Source organism: Protopterus annectens, chromosome 14.part0, assembly GCF_019279795.1.
Source record: "Protopterus annectens isolate FY-2018-M chromosome 14.part0, PAN1.0, whole genome shotgun sequence".
In the NCBI taxonomy this organism is placed as follows: domain Eukaryota; kingdom Metazoa; phylum Chordata; order Ceratodontiformes; family Protopteridae; genus Protopterus; species Protopterus annectens.
The window spans coordinates 884,121,809-884,138,166 of NC_056748.1; the positions used below are offsets into that span (position 1 = coordinate 884,121,809).

At 36.9% G+C, this 16,358-nt stretch overlaps 1 protein-coding gene across 1 annotated transcript in view; it reads right to left on the reverse strand.

Annotated features, from left to right (window-relative positions):
• The window catches only part of PDE6C (phosphodiesterase 6C), a 537,951-nt gene extending 527,299 nt beyond the window's left edge, over positions 1-10,652 (reverse strand). The window contains exon 1 of the mRNA XM_044055635.1: positions 10,173-10,652. Coding sequence (XP_043911570.1) covers positions 10,173-10,652 — 480 coding nt within the window. The remainder of the gene's footprint in view (positions 1-10,172) is intronic.
• Between the last annotated feature and the right edge of the window lie 5,706 nt (positions 10,653-16,358).

Here is a 16,358-nt window from a genome sequence, read left to right on the forward strand (position 1 = left end):
TCACCCGACTGCTCACACAGAAGTACAATCTGGGTTTGGAAAATTGGTCTAGCCATTTACTGTTGTTCCCAGTACAAATTAAGTTTGGAAAGGTAGTACATCCACTAATTTTTGCCAGTCTAACACATCATATGATAACAGGGAAAATGTTCCCCACTTCAGACAGTTGTGGACGCTATAGGAAGAAGGTACTTCTTTTGAAAGACCACCTTATTAGTGTGTAGGGGAGATCCAGCTGATGAATAAGCCTGCAGTAGTGCATCTTCCTAACCCAGAAAATGGCAGATCAGCCAAAAAACAACTTTGTTAGAGTGCAAGAATTCAACAAAGATTAGGGAATACTGTTACAAAATCCTAAATGAACAAACGTATCTAGGATACAAAAATAAGCACCTATACCCTCAGCAGCACAAGTAAATGGAAAGGGACCTAAACACTAAAATAATACAACTTTAAAGTGTTGATCAATAGGCAACAAGAGTGGCATTATGTTGTAAAGCAAGAAGTTGAAGTGACCAGCAGAAAAACTGAAGAAAAGGGATCATTCACTGAAAGGGTTATTCGAAGGAAATGAAGAAGGTAATATTACAAATACACTGCTTGTGCTGAACTTTAACCTTTCTGTTTAGGAGGAAGATAGAGTATCAGAAATGGAGAATTCTAAGCAGCAGGTAGGTGTTGAGGGGAGAAATGTGAAAATAATAAAAATATATGTGTGTGTGTGTGTATGTATAGGTCTACTTCTTCCTATCAAATTTATGGTTCAATAAACTGAAGTTAACCGACACTGCTCAGCCAAAATCCCATTACTACAAAATTACACTACTCCAAATTACATATCTCCAAAACAACAAACATTTAAAGCACAAAACAAAAACACACACATAAACCATTATTTTTGCAGGGGGGCAGCCCCACCTGCCTCCCTCACACCCCCCTGAAAATTATACATACCAACTCCGAGACTGCACTACAGTGACAGCAAGCGTAGATTTCCCTATCCTTACTGTAGTGCGATCTCCATTTGAAAGTTATGAGCAGTGTAACAATAACGTACCATAAGCTGCAGATTGCTGACAGTTCCTTAATATCCATTATGCCTCAAAACTGCTATAGTGTACGAGAAGTTACATAAAAGCTGTATACTTGTCCATCTCGCACTACCAGTAATACAGCCACTATATCGATAAAATGGGCGTAGGAAAAGTGAACTTTCGTAAAAGTGGATTTTTGACTGAGTGGTGTCGGGTTAACTTCAGTTTTTGGCTGAGTGGTGTCGGGTTAAATACAGTTCATTGAGCCACATATTTGATAGGAAGAAGTAGACCCATATACATATATATATATATATATATATATATATATATATATATATATATATATATATATATACCTAAAATTAACCGCACTCAAAAAAATTGAATGAAGAGAAGAAATTTTAACTAAGAACTGAACTTCGTGACAATAAAAGAATTCAAAAAAATATAGTAAATCACACCAACAACTCTTGTAGAACTTTAGCGCTTTTGTCTTATTTATTATCAAGACTTCTTCAGAAAGACATGTTTCATAAGTGTGACATGAATGTTGTTGTAATGAAACATGTCTTTCTGAAGAAGTCTTGATAATAAATAAGACGAAAGCGCTAAAGTTCTACAAGAGTTCTTGGTGTGATTTACTATATTGTTTTGAATTCTTTTATTGTCACGAAGTTCAGTTCTTAGTATATATATATATATATATATATATATATATATATATATATATATATATATACACACATACATACATACATACATATATATATTTTTTTAAGAAGTTGAAGAGTGAGAAACAGTGCTTAGTCAGAGGTCTAAACCCATTTCTGTCAGTATAAAACAAAAAATCAAGTAAGTGAAGACTCTTAAATAGTTATAAGTGATTAGAAAGGTAAACTTGAAAAAAATGGATTTTAAGTTACCCCTTTTAGAGGGAAAACAGCCCAGAGAAGAAAAAAGACAAAAGGAGAGCAACCAAGAGAAGACAAGATAAAAGAGAAGGCGGTGTATAACTGAGGGACAGAATAACATTAAAGGGTGAAATTCATGTAAACAGAAAGAAGGTTCTGTGCATCAGGTTCGTAGCAGAAGAGAGAGAAAAAAATTAAATAATGCAGAGATAGCAATTGCCACTAAAAATACAAGAATGAATTTCTTTTGTAGAGGAGTTAAATACTGAGACTCAGTACCTGTATTGTTATGGCAAGTGGCAGTGCCTTTTACCTCATGACATGCATACTTTAAGGATACCCTGGAGTAATGTAATCCTCAGGCAAGCCAGTTAAATTTTAAATTTGCACAATGGGAAGATGATTGTTTGAACAAAACAAGGGTAATATAGCCACTCTCTAGTGGAAGAACAAGCTGTTTTTATTTCTTGCCATACTGAGAGTTACAAAGTGACTTGTTATACAGAGTGATAAGGATAGAGATGAAACAGTATGCCTACTATTACTGTCCAAGCCTTTTATAAACCTTGTGATGTGATTAGCATATAACCATGTACTAGAAGGACACATTGGGTTGGACAAAACTAAACCACAGATGCTAGCAAGGTTTACTCAACCAGAAAATTGAGAACATCTGTGCTGGATGTCCTGAGTGTCTGAATGCAGCCCTTTTTCTAGGCTTTAAAAAAAATTGATTCCAATCCCTATCATAGAGAAGCCATTTAAACTTTCTGCAAAGGACATTTTTGAGTCATTCATAAAATCAACTAAAGTATTTCAATTTTTTTTTCATTATTTGGGATGATGCAGCTAAATACTCTAAAGCTATCCCAGAATGTAAAACTAATGCTAAATCTGGAACCAGGCATAGTCTTATTAAATTATGAGTAGGAATACCTAAGTAAATACTCAGTGATCAGGGGATTCCCTTTATATCTGGAATAATGCATCAATATACCAATGCTTTAAGGTTAAGCAACTAAAAACACAGTGTGCCACCCTAGACAGACAGGCGGACAGATTGGTGGCGCATCTTAGCTGCATGCTAAAGGCCATGTTATGAATAGTTATTGAGGAAGATGACAAATATTTGGACCAGTTAATATCATACTTTCTGTTTGTCTTTAGGGAAATGCACAAGACTTGACCAGGCTCAGCACTTTTGAGTTAGTATGTAACAGTAACTCTCTGGGTCTCTTATAAAATGGCATAGAAAATTGGGAAGAAGAGAAAACTCCATGTAAACATCTCTTAGAATACTATACCAGCTTGCAAGACAGGCTGAAAGTAGTGATGTCATAGTACAAGAACACATGACAAGTACGCATCAACAGTTGTGCAATACAAATGCAAGGACCAATGAGCTTAAATATGAAAACCAGGTAAAACATTTGGTTCCCTCACAAACGACACATTTTTGGCTAAAAGGCAGGGTGCATTTGAAATAATAGTGAAAAGAAATGTGGTAAACTACAGATTTAAGTAGACAGACAAGACCAGAACAGTGTTCTGAAACCATGGAAGGAAGAACAAGGTACAGAGCTCAGTCCTGACCTGTGTCACTGTCTGTGTGCAGTTTGCACAAGGTACAGAGCTCAGTCCTGACCTGTGTCACTGTCTGTGTGCAGTTTGCACAAGGTACAGAGCTCAGTCCTGACCTGTGTCACTGTCTGTGTGCAGTTTGCACAAGGTACAGAGCTCAGTCCTGACCTGTGTCACTGTCTGTGTGCAGTTTGCACAAGGTACAGAGCTCAGTCCTGACCTGTGTCACTGTCTGTGTGCAGTTTGCACAAGGTACAGAGCTCAGTCCTGACCTGTGTCACTGTCTGTGTGCAGTTTGCACAAGGTACAGAGCTCAGTCCTGACCTGTGTCACTGTCTGTGTGCAGTTTGCACAAGGTACAGAGCTCAGTCCTGACCTGTGTCACTGTCTGTGTGCAGTTTGCACAAGGTGCAGAGCTCAGTCCTGACCTGTGTCACTGTCTGTGTACAGTTTGCACAAGGCACAGAGCTCAGTCCTGACCTGTGTCACTGTCTGGTGCAGTTTGCACAAGGTACAGAGCTCAGTCCTGACCTGTGTCACTGTCTGTGTGCAGTTTGCACAAGGTACAGAGCTCAGTCCTGACCTGTGTCACTGTCTGTGTGCAGTTTGCATGTTCTTCCCGTGCTTTTTTTCATGTACTTTGTTTTCCTCCCCCAAAAATGCTCATTCGTTGCCATTGCTAAACTGTTCTTATGTATTCCATTTACCCTTGCTTTTGAAAGCTGGGTTGTGGCTCAAAAAGGTACCCATGATGACCAGTTCCCTTACCTAACTAAGAAGCAAATTAAAAAAATGGGAAAAAAATCCAGGATCTCTGTATCTCATGGTAACAGAATCTTCCAAAATATTGTATTTTCCAACTTTATATACACTTCTTCATTTTACAGTTTAATTTCTACCAGTATTACTATGATAAATGCAGTTCTTGGCATTTCAGTAGGTAGCCATAGCATAACTAATTTTATGATTTTCTGTTTCAGATTTGTAGACAGAATACATAAATTCACATGGATATACACAGACTAAGTATATTTAAGTGCTCATACTTCAGTTTTTAGTCATACAAATAATAATAAAAAGGATTGTATGTGTTCGAGACATAGATGCCCAGAAATTCACCCTGATAGTGAAGCTCAAGAGGTGAATCTTGGCATCCATGTTGAAAACATGTAATTTAGGGTTATGATTGCTGAGAAGATCATAATTCTTGTAGTGCATGGAGTTTTATCTGCTCCATGTACTCCTAGTTACAGGGAAAAATTGCAAAGTGTTTTGATGGCTTTCAAAGCCACAAAATGCCTAACAGACAGTGTCAGAAAGGCAATGTAATGCTTTACATCACATTTACACTACCTTTCACATCTCTTCATGTCCATATTTTCACAGAACATCTAGATTATTGCTTCATATTTTTGGTTTGTTCTTCATAAAATCTATGGTTGTCGGACAAACCACTGATGATTGAATTCACTAAATAATGCAATGGAGTTTCAGAGTTCCTACCCTTCTGCAAATACATGTGAAGACAAATCCTGTTATTCTAGCAAGTTTCTTAGTTTATTACAGGTGCATATGGGCTTGTTACCAGAATGGACAGCAGGCAGAAAAAAAAAATTATTCTGTCAGTGTCATTTGCTGGTAAGTACAGGCAGATTTTACTGCCTAGAGGGGGACCCAACTTTAGCAACTTTTGTAGGGGATGGTTAACATTTATTAAGGTTGGGTCATGTACCACTCTGGTACTTAACTGATTTGTCTTTTTCCAAATATCAGAATGTCATCAGTGTGATCCATGTACTACATAACAATTATAGACCACTTGGGGTGCACTTACCTTTTTGATGTCTGCATGTTCTAACTTATGCCATGTATGTTTATTTTCCCAGCATGAGACATGAACATGATTCATGTTACATACAACACAATGATGTTAATCACTGCCAAAAGTCTAGTTATAACCTACTAAACAGATTTGCATAGTATCTAAACACCTATCATATTATGATTCAAACAAGGAACAGTGGTACATTTGAAATAGGTAAATACTAATGTATGGCATTAATTCCTGAATTATAGGTTTTGTGGTGCAAACCAGACTATCAGTTTAGCTTTGTTATCAGATTATTTATTTTCTTTTATGTGCCCTACATTCAAAAAACAATTTGTGCCAAAGTACCTTCTCCATGTTTAAAGTATTCTAATGCACAGATATACAGTAACATAAATGCTTTTTAAGAATGATGTAAGCATTTTACTTGATTAAAGCTATATAAGTGATTAAATCAATGAGATACAAATAGAGTTGAAAATTATCTGTGAATGGATTGCTCTATTTTCTCCACTGAGACCTCCCATGATAATAGAGATGGATCCTCAAAATCTGGCACATGGTGCTAGGAATTCCTTTCTGACATCATAAGGATTATCACTATCCCTGTCTTGATTTAGAGGATTAATTAAATGTTAAGAGGTATTCCATCAGCTTTGTATTTATAATTTTGTAGTACTGTAGGGCACTGGTGAGGAATTAATATGTATATATCACTTTCACATTTTCATGAATTAATGACAACAGACACTATGGGTGTATAGATTTCCCACATTTGTAATTATGTTGCTATAAGTCAGTTTTCAGAATGCAGTCCAGAAAAGTGGTGTGATCCATTAGCAAGCAGATAACTTACTCTAGAAGAACGTGTATATATAATAACTTAATAAAAAGTGTGCGTTAATCAGAGTATTTTCAGAGTTATATTAATTGTGAACTGTAAAAAAGGAATGGTATAAAATCTTCCACATTTAAATTTAACCATTTTAGTCTACTCATGTTTCAATAAATGATATATATCTCTCTTAGCTGCAAATCCTTAATTTATATTTGTATGTGATTACAAGCACAGAGAATCGAACAGTATACAAACATGCACAAGCGCCCCCCCCCCCCCCCACACACACACACACTAGATTTAATATTACAATATGCATCTGTAAAGGAGCCATGTTTTGGGGTGCTTTATACTTGTTCGCACACACACACACACACACACACACACTAGATTTAATATTACAATATGCATCTGTAAAGGAGCCATGTTTTGGGGTGCTTTATACTTGTCCACACACACACACACACACACACACACACACACACACACACACACACACACACACACACACACACACACACACACACACTAGATTTAATATTACAATATGCATCTGTAAAGGAGCCATGTTTTGGGGTGCTTTATACTTGTAATGATTACATCTGTATTAGAAAATGAGAAAACCCCAGCTAACGGATAACTCTTTTATGTTAGTCTCATGTCATATAACCTGATTCTTGTGTGATAAGTGTAGCCAAGAAGAAAGAGTACAGAGTGTAATCATTCATAACATGGGAGTACAGTTCTGCTTGATGAGTTGACTTATTTATTTATTTTACATTTGTTGACTGGGACAGAGCTCTTTTTCAGCGGAGGCCCGGGGAGAAAAACTCCAGTGTACAAAAAATAGAAGATTACAAAGTTTGGTAAATATGTAGTACAATGAGAATTGATTGTCAGATGCAGTTACAATAGTGGAGACAAGCAAGAGTTAATCACAATTAAAGCTAGTCAGATTCATATGAAAGTGAACATACACTCAAAGCAAGAGAGAATGTTGTAAGATTATCACATTCTAGATGGGTAGCAGTAGGTGATAGGACAAGCTACATGGGTTTTGGGGATGGTGGTAGAAGGAGTTAAGTGTTGAGAGATGATGTGAGATGTTAGGATATAAAGTTAGTATAATGTGGGCCCAAATATGGATAGTTCGTTAGTTGTTTAAAGACATACTGTCAGGTGAGATGTGCAGGGAGACAAGATATAGTGAAATATCTGGTATGGTCAGAGTATAAGCAAAAGGAAAAATGCCTTAAAAACATAAAAATAAACTGTTATAGTTCTTTTTTTCAGCATTGATTAAGTCCAAATGTAAATATATTTTACTACAAAACAACAGCCTAAAGCTGTGTTTAGCTGGTTGGGACTGGATGATATTAGTGGAGATTAAAATCCACTCATATATACAAAGTGAAGACCACTGCCCACCCCATAACAGGTGAACAAAGCAAGCAGACACCAGTCTTGCGATAAATTATAATTACCACTTAATTTCCTATAATATATACTGCAGTTCAAAGGCTTTGACTAGCCTGTTTTAAAAAGTGCTCCAAAGGGCTCACTACTGAAAGTGCAGACAACTTTGAAAAAAATACAGGAAGAGTGAATAGCAAACATTGCTCTTCTCCTATAAACTTGGATGTGGCGCAAGCCTCCCACCCCCCCACAATTTATAAATACCGACTCTGAGATCATTTTACCACAGAGAGGAAGGAATATTCCAAGAAATGTCCAGCATAGTCTTAGTATACGTATGTCTGCTTCCACTTTTTCAACCATTCAGTTTCCATGCTGTGGGACTCACTGAAACAGATCCCAACATTTCAAATGGTTACCTTTAAGAAATTGTGTATTTCTTGTCATTTCCTATCATATTCCTAGGACATGCTGCTTATGTTAATTGGCTGTTCTGTTAAGTGGTTCTTATGTCTGAATTGAGGTGCTTTTTATTTCTGAACATACTTTGTAAACAAAAAAAAATATTCACTAGGATTAACGCAGTTAACAAAATAAATGCATTTTATAGCATTGTATTATACGGTGGCATACATGTATGACTGAGTGAAAACCTTATAATAAGGTGAATGACTATAACGATTAGCAGGAGTGTTAAAATGTGCAATTGAAATAGAGTTTTCTGCATATACAGCCTAATGCTAACAGCTTGTTTTAGAGTCACGTCAAGTGATGGTTCTGTGCACATCCTTTATTACCCCAATGATAATCACTGATGGATAAGGCATGCCTAGTGCTGTGCAAAAGCTTATTTTACTTAACTGAACACCATATGCTGAGTAAAACATTTACCGTATGTTACTTTCAAGTGCTTGTCAGGGTATCCAAGTATAAATTTCTAGATTAACTTGCCGAATTATGAAGCTGCAAACATCTATTCTGTCTCCAAAAAATGTAGCATTGCATTGATTTCAGAATTTAATAAATTGTTTTCTATATAGCCAAAGGTTTGAGATTTTTCAGCGTTAGTATCAATTCATCAAAGACTGGTGCAGCTTCATTCTTGTACAGGATGACTTGTCCTGTTCCATTTTGTAGCTTTAATCCTTTCATCACAACCCGACCACGTGACAGGGATAAGCTAATAGTACCAAGACCTGATGAAATGCTCATATGAGCTTCCTGATCTTTCCCATGTAATCAGCCTTATGGCTTTAGAAGGATTAGCTACTAAAATGTCCCACTGAAGTAAAAATCAGTGGCTATAATGCAAACTCTGATTAGCAGACCTGGGGTAGGAAACACACCTCAGAACAGTTAAGGTTTAGATGTGATATGCTAAGGTTTCAGACTGCAAGTCTCTTTTAAAATGCAGTTTTGGGTGGCACAGTTTTTATGTTGTGAAAGGGTGCCACAGTATGCATTTCCTTTGGTGGGACATATTTTTAAATAACAGAAACTACTGTATAATATTTTCAGCAATGTCTGGGTACAATTGAAATTAATGAAAAATAAAGATAAACAAATGTAAAACAAATTCATATAAAAGCTACTATGCAAATCACCAGACTTAAAACTAATGTGGTTAGAACTGAATATCTGCTTCCTGTCATACAGTGTGGTGTATGTAGTAGATGCAGAAATTAAAGTTTTGATATAGGAGAAAAAACAGTGGAAAATAATCAGAGTTTATAGTTCCAGTTTTAAAGGAACTTTGAGTTGCTGTCATAGAATGTTTAAAGCAATATAAATCGGTGGCTTTCTAGCTGCCTCCCTGTCTGTCATAACACAGTAACATTCTATGCTAGGTGTCACCCCTTTGCTCTTAATTTACCATATTGCTATGCTGAAAGAATGTTTCTGTTTTCATGTTAACCACTGACTCATTACTCCATTTTTATAGCCTAAGGCAGCTTGAATATAAATATTCATTGGTATTTGTAACAAAAGTGCTGCACATTTCACATGACTTTACAACATGCTGTGTATGAAAGCATTTTAGTGATCATGAAATGTTTTATAAAAAAGGAAATCTCTAAAGATATTACATCACAACCTGTGAAGTAAATGTGTATATTCTGCTAAAAATATAAGATGAATACCAAATGCTCTGTATTAGCATGCATACCAAAGAGTACTGTTGTAGTCAGTGAATAGATACTTCAGTAAGTTGTCAAAATAATAAAAATCTAAAATCATGCATTATACAGCTTTAATATCTTTAATTATAATTTAGTTTCTGTAGGTTATTTTCTATAATTAAAGAAACTACATTCCTGATGCAAACAAAACATTTCTATTTAAATAGTACTAATACTGTAATCGTCATCTTTGCTTATAAATTTTCAAGCAAAGGACACATTAAACATAAACATAGATAACACTAACTTGTCATGTTTGCCAATAACAGGCTCCTTATTACAGTGATCATACTATAGTGAATCCAAGCAATTCAGTTTATGGGCACAGGGCAAAGGGCACTGTCATTCGCAGAAATTATTCAGATTAAACAGGATACCTACCTTTTTCACATCAGGTACATTAAATGTCTTCTTGGTATGAGCAACCCAGCCTACTATGCCCATATCAAGAGGGAACACAATCTCACTGTCAGGCTGCACAAGATTGTCCTCAAATTTTGAAGTTTTTGTCACATTAAATAGCCTTGTTGCCACCTCAGGGGTACCATTCCTTGCTCTACATAGAAACATGCTACACTTGTCTGCATTGACTAGAAGGGCCACTCTCTGCAGCACCTTATGAATCACTCTTTCCATGTCTTTATCATCCTGTATCTCTCTCACCAGCTCAAACAGTATATCACACTCCTCCAGCTTGCAGATGTCTTTGTAAGATATTCCATCTTTTATTTCAATTCCCTTGTTGTCATTCAGAACTCCCCCAATTGCCTCTAATCGTAATTTTCTATCAAAATATTCCTTGGCAAACTGAGGATTATTTTCCAGATATTTCTCAACTGATTCTTTACTTATTTCTCCCATCTCTGATGATGTTGAGTTACAGTTGCATTAGCAGTACAAGAAAAATAAAATATAAAAATTGAGTTTCAAAGCTGGTGATGGGTGGCAAAGCATGAGGAATGTGTATTTATAAAGGTCATTCTTGTGGAGAAGGTCCCAAACCAGCAAAATTCCTTGCACAGCTTACAGAAGGCAATGGCTTAGTGCCTTCTTAGTAAGGGATCCTACCAACCATTAATCAAAGTGACGTCACACCATTAAAGCCCTGAATGTTCTTAGCTGACAAATCCCATGCTGATCACTTCAGACTTCAGGCTACACTTTAAATACCTTGTGATATTCTCACAGATACAACAAGATTCAGACAAGAAAGTTGTCATAAGTTTTAAACTGGCTTGTTTCCAAATTTTCAGGAATTAGTTCCCAGAATAATCAATATTACTTACTGAGTAAAGCAACACTTCTCCAGAAACTACTCTTTCAAGTCTAAAAGACAAAGAAAAAAATTATATCAGAGGCTTCTGAATATATTCATAAGCTACCAAGTTTAAATAAGAGTTATCATTTGGTAAACTGTGTTTAAGAATTCAAAAAGGTGTTCCCATTTCAAATATACTCACAGAAACTGTTTCAAAATTATCATGGAACAGTTAAAGATATAGTTAAATTTTATGAACTGAATTAATTTGTAAATATTATCTGAAGCTAGCCTTTTTATCTTCACTTAAATTTGACTGAAAGGCATTCTGGTCTACAAAAAGAATGCTTGCTTACATGTTTTAGGATACACATTGGAAGTAAAATTTAAATGAGATTTACAGGTATAAATTAAACGTATCACAATTTTATTTTAATATAATGTGTATTTCTTGAGTTGCTTAAGGTATATAAAGGGGATGCAGTTAATATAACTAATACTGTATTTTTTCAGCATTTTGATAAAACAGAGGGTGATTTTTTTACACAGCATTAGGAATATAATCATAATAAAGTATGTGACAGATACATCATACATATGCATGCCATGATCTCAGAAGAAAATAACTCTGTGGACATTCCAGCAATTGGAATGCCCACAGAGGTTCCTTACTAAAAGAATACAAGGCGTAAGTAACATGTCCTCTGCAGACCACCTCAAGGCCATATTGCTGTACTGTATCTCCTACAGGCTGTTGAGGGGAGATCTATACCAGGCGTAGTCAAACCCCACTTTGATGGACCTTCTGCATATCTGCAAAACAAACAGTACCAGAATTACCCATTCTAAAGACTGATATAAGTAGGGTTTGTTGGAGAGACAGGTATGTTTCCCAGAAACTACCCCTTCTCTGGAACAGACTCCCCATCCATGTGAAGCAGAGTTCCTCCTTAACCAAATTCAGGTGTAATTTGGACAACTGGATAAGAAACAGGAAATTAATTCCTGGTTTGACACCTATGCCTCTAATGGACACAGGCAACCTGTAAATGGTTCATCTCCTAGACACCTGCTTGTAAATGTTTTGTCTCCCAAACCCTTGCTTACACTTATCAAGGCTACAACAACTTGTCAGAGATTTGGGGTGCGTAGCCAGGCTTAAAAAGGCCCTTGTGGTTGTTAGCCTAGTAAACACCTATGGACCTATGTGACAATGGTTTAAATGTTTACTTTTCTACAACACATAAATACTTTTCTGGATACAGTGTAAGAAACTGTATTTTAACATAAAACTATGTTTTTTTGGCTGACACTGGTTAAGTAATTGAGACATTTTGTTTAGGGACCAGATTATCTTATTAAGTGTCACAAGTGCAAAACTAGAAAACATACTTAACATGATTTTTTGCATTTGAAAACTTATTTGCTCCTAATGACATTATTTTTACACACAGTTGTTCCATACATTCTTTGTACAGTATTCAAGCGCACAGTCAAACATTCAGAACATTGAGATCTAACTGAGAGCTTAATGTGTGTAGATAAGTAAAGAAACTGAACAGAAATAACACAGTGATGGAATCAACTATTAATAATTTATACTAACAGTAAGGTGTTCCATTTCATTGTTATGGAAAATATTTGGACTTGGATAAAATTAAACAATGGATTTAAGTTCAGACGGCCACAGTTGTGCAGCAGTTAGCATTGTCACCTCACAGCAAGAGGCTCTCTGGTTCGATCTTTGGCTGGGGTGTCTTATGCGTGGAGTCTGCATGTCCTCCCTGTGATCATGTGGGTTTCCTCCGGGTGCTCCGGTTTCATCCCACATCCCCAAAGACATGCTGCAAGTGGATTGGCCATGCTAAAATTGGCCCTAGGCATGAGTGTGTGCATGTGTGTGCCTTCCGTGGAAGGTTGGGCGCTGGGCTGGCAACTCAACACCATAAGACTCCACTGCCAATCATGAGCGGACAAGGTGATCTGCTGTGGCGACCCCTAACCAGGAAAAGCCAAAAGAGAGAGAGAGATTTAAGCTCAGACAAATACAGAATTGTGTATTGTTTTGTTACGATCAACAACATGGAAGACAAAATAGATCATTGTTGTTATTGTTTTATATATATATATATATATATATATATATATATATATATATATATATATATATAGCAATACACACATGCGTGCTCACACACACACACATGCGCACACACACACACACACACACACACACACACACACACACACACACACACACACACACATGCACACATACATTTGCTTTAGCTTTCAGACTTGGATTATAATCACTTGAAAACAATAATTAAAACCCTATACCATCCCACTCTCAAACCCGTCTCTCCACTAAACAACAAATTACTTGTTCACCTAATGACTCTCTCTCTCTAACTATAGATGGATAGATAGATAGATAGATAGATAGATAGATAGATAGATAGATAGATAGATAGATAGATAGATATAGGTATATATATGAGTTTCTGATGAATAATTGCAGGTGAGTTTGATCAGAACACAATACATCAAACTTGCACGAGATTACCATTAATCTCCACTAAAATCATTACAAAAAAGTAATTGCAAATGTAAACCAATAAGTTACATTTGTGTTTATGAAAGTAAAAAATAAAAAAAAAAGATGGGGAGCTTCACTCCCCCACAGGAATCATACTAACTCCAGGGTCACACAAACTTGAAAAAAAGGCAAAAACCCTTGAATTATGTAATGGTCAATATAATGAACTTCAACTGTTACATAATTCGACAAACTGTACCAGCCAAGGAAAATACCACTGTTTAACCACGAGATAAAATGTATGCAGTGATAACTTGTATAGCGCTTACATGTATAAATGGGTCTATTTCTGTAGACCAGATTAGCATAACACTGAACTGAATATGCTCGAGATGACAACACCAAAGGTCTACTTTAACAAATATTCAGCACATTATAATTTAACATGGGAAAACAGTCAGTTGGCCACCACCACAAATAAAACAAACTGGAGCAAATAAAACCCACCTAAGTGGGGAGCTTTGCCTAAATTTCAACAGTGCTTATCTGCCAAAACATTTCCTTGAATAAAGTACTTTTATGAAACAAACTACATTTGATTTTTTCCTCCAAAAGCTTTTATTTCAGTTTAAAGTTTTGACTTCAGGACTGCCGATACACACTATGGCTGATATTTTCTTCACGATCTCATCACCTAACCCAGCTTGGTCTGTGGCGGAGCTCTGTTTCAACTGATAAATTACTGTTTCTAACTGCAGGCCCACCGGACCACTCGCGCAGGTTTTCTCAGAAGTAGCCATATTAAAAGGTGTAATTTCTTTGGTGTATTTTCACAGACTACAAAATACACAGATAAGGAAAAAGATCTGGGCATCTTAACAGCAAAAATGAACAAGCAGGTAAAACCTGATGAAGCTGTAGGCAAGAGCATTAAGATGCTAGGACGTATCCCTATATTAACAGATTCTTTAAACAGGTATCTGTGTTATCCGTCTTAGAACCTGTAGATCAGAGGTCAGCATGAGCTTGTGCACTGTGCTCATTTCTGGTGCCCATACAGGAATAAAGTTATGCATCCAGTCAACTACATACAAAAGAAAGAATACCATAGTAATAAAGGGAAATAAGGGCAAGGAAACGAGGAACGGCTGCACAAACTAAATATGTTATTTCTTAACGATTGAGAAGAAAGGGGAGGCTTCACACCTGCCACAATCTGAGCATGTTCATTCTGCAGGGTCAGCCCTACAGCCCACTTATTCCTTAGGGAGACGGCCAGGTAAACCAGGAGCAGAATCTACCATTGTTGTCACAGAGACTGATTTTTCTGTGTATGCTGTACTGTCTGCATGCATGCATGTTCATATTGTCTAAGAGATAACGAGTGTCTACACCAGTGAATGTGATGCAGTCAAACCCTGCCCCCTTACTCAGTGCATCTCCCCGTGATCGCCATGTACATCACATGTTTTTCTGCAAATCATGTGACCAAGCATGATATGGATGCAGAAGCCACTTACTGGACAGTGTGATGGGTACACAAACCACTTGGGCTACAGCGGGATAGCATGCAGTTTAAGAGGAAAGGTGGGGGGAGGAGCAGATTAAGGATACAAAGTTCTACTTAGACATTAGAATGTACTTTTCCATTAAAAGAGTAGAGAGTTCATAGATGAGGCTGCTGGAGAAGACCATAGACTGTAAAATACATAGTCATTTAAGAAAGGGTTGGACTTAGAGAAGTGTAAATGAGAATCAAATGCAAATACTAACTACACAAATAGGTTAGATTAGATAAATAACTTCTGTTTTTGTGCCATCATAACTCTGTACTGTACTATAATACATATCAAAATGCAGTCAGTGAAGGTTAGGGTAGTGGTCCAAGAAAGTGAGGCAGTGATAGGACAGCTGTATGTGGACATTAGAGGGCAGGAAGAAGATTACTTGAGGGGGTTTCAGGGGGATGGGATGCAGATGTTGTCTTGTTGATGGAATGAGTGGGAATTTAGGCAAATGTCAGTCTTGAGGAGTGAGGAAAGGAGAGCATTTCTGTAGTTTCAGTGGGTGGACAACTGTATGAGTGAGAACAAATGAAGATGAATGGTAAGGGTCAGTTAAGCTATAGGACTAAGATAGTGCATCAGTGGATGGGTTGTGGTGAAAGGGTTGATTGGGAAGATATGCAGAAGGAGGCTAGAGGATAGTATGGATATAGTAAAAGATGCTTGTGAGTATACAGTAGTATGGGGGTTTCTGGGGACTGGGATGACGCTATGGGTTATATGTAAAACTTTGTGCACAGTGAGGTTAATGTGTGATACAAAGATGCAGTTATAATATAAATTATATATGTTGTTGATGAGGTTAAGGCAGGTAAGAATGGTAGTGGAGGTGAAGTGTTGGGCCTTCTCTGAGGATGAGGTAAGAGATATTGGTATTTGGTGGGCTTCTGATGAAGTTCTGGAGGTCTGGAGGGAAGTGTGGAATGATACTTTTGGAATATATCTGCTATGGTCTTGGAACTAGGTGGGAAGGAGGAGGAGAGGGAGAAGTGAAGTGTCAATAATGGGAGATGTGGGGTTACAAGGTCTCTGTACCAGGGGTCAGTAATAATGGGAGATATGGGGTTACAAGGTCTCCATACCAGGGGTCGGTAGAAATATGGGCACTAAATAGTAAATGTCTTGGTGAAGGTGAGAGCAGCACTGGAGGTTGTTCAGGATGGGAGGGCATAGGAGGAAGGATGCAGATGTGGATAGATAACCAG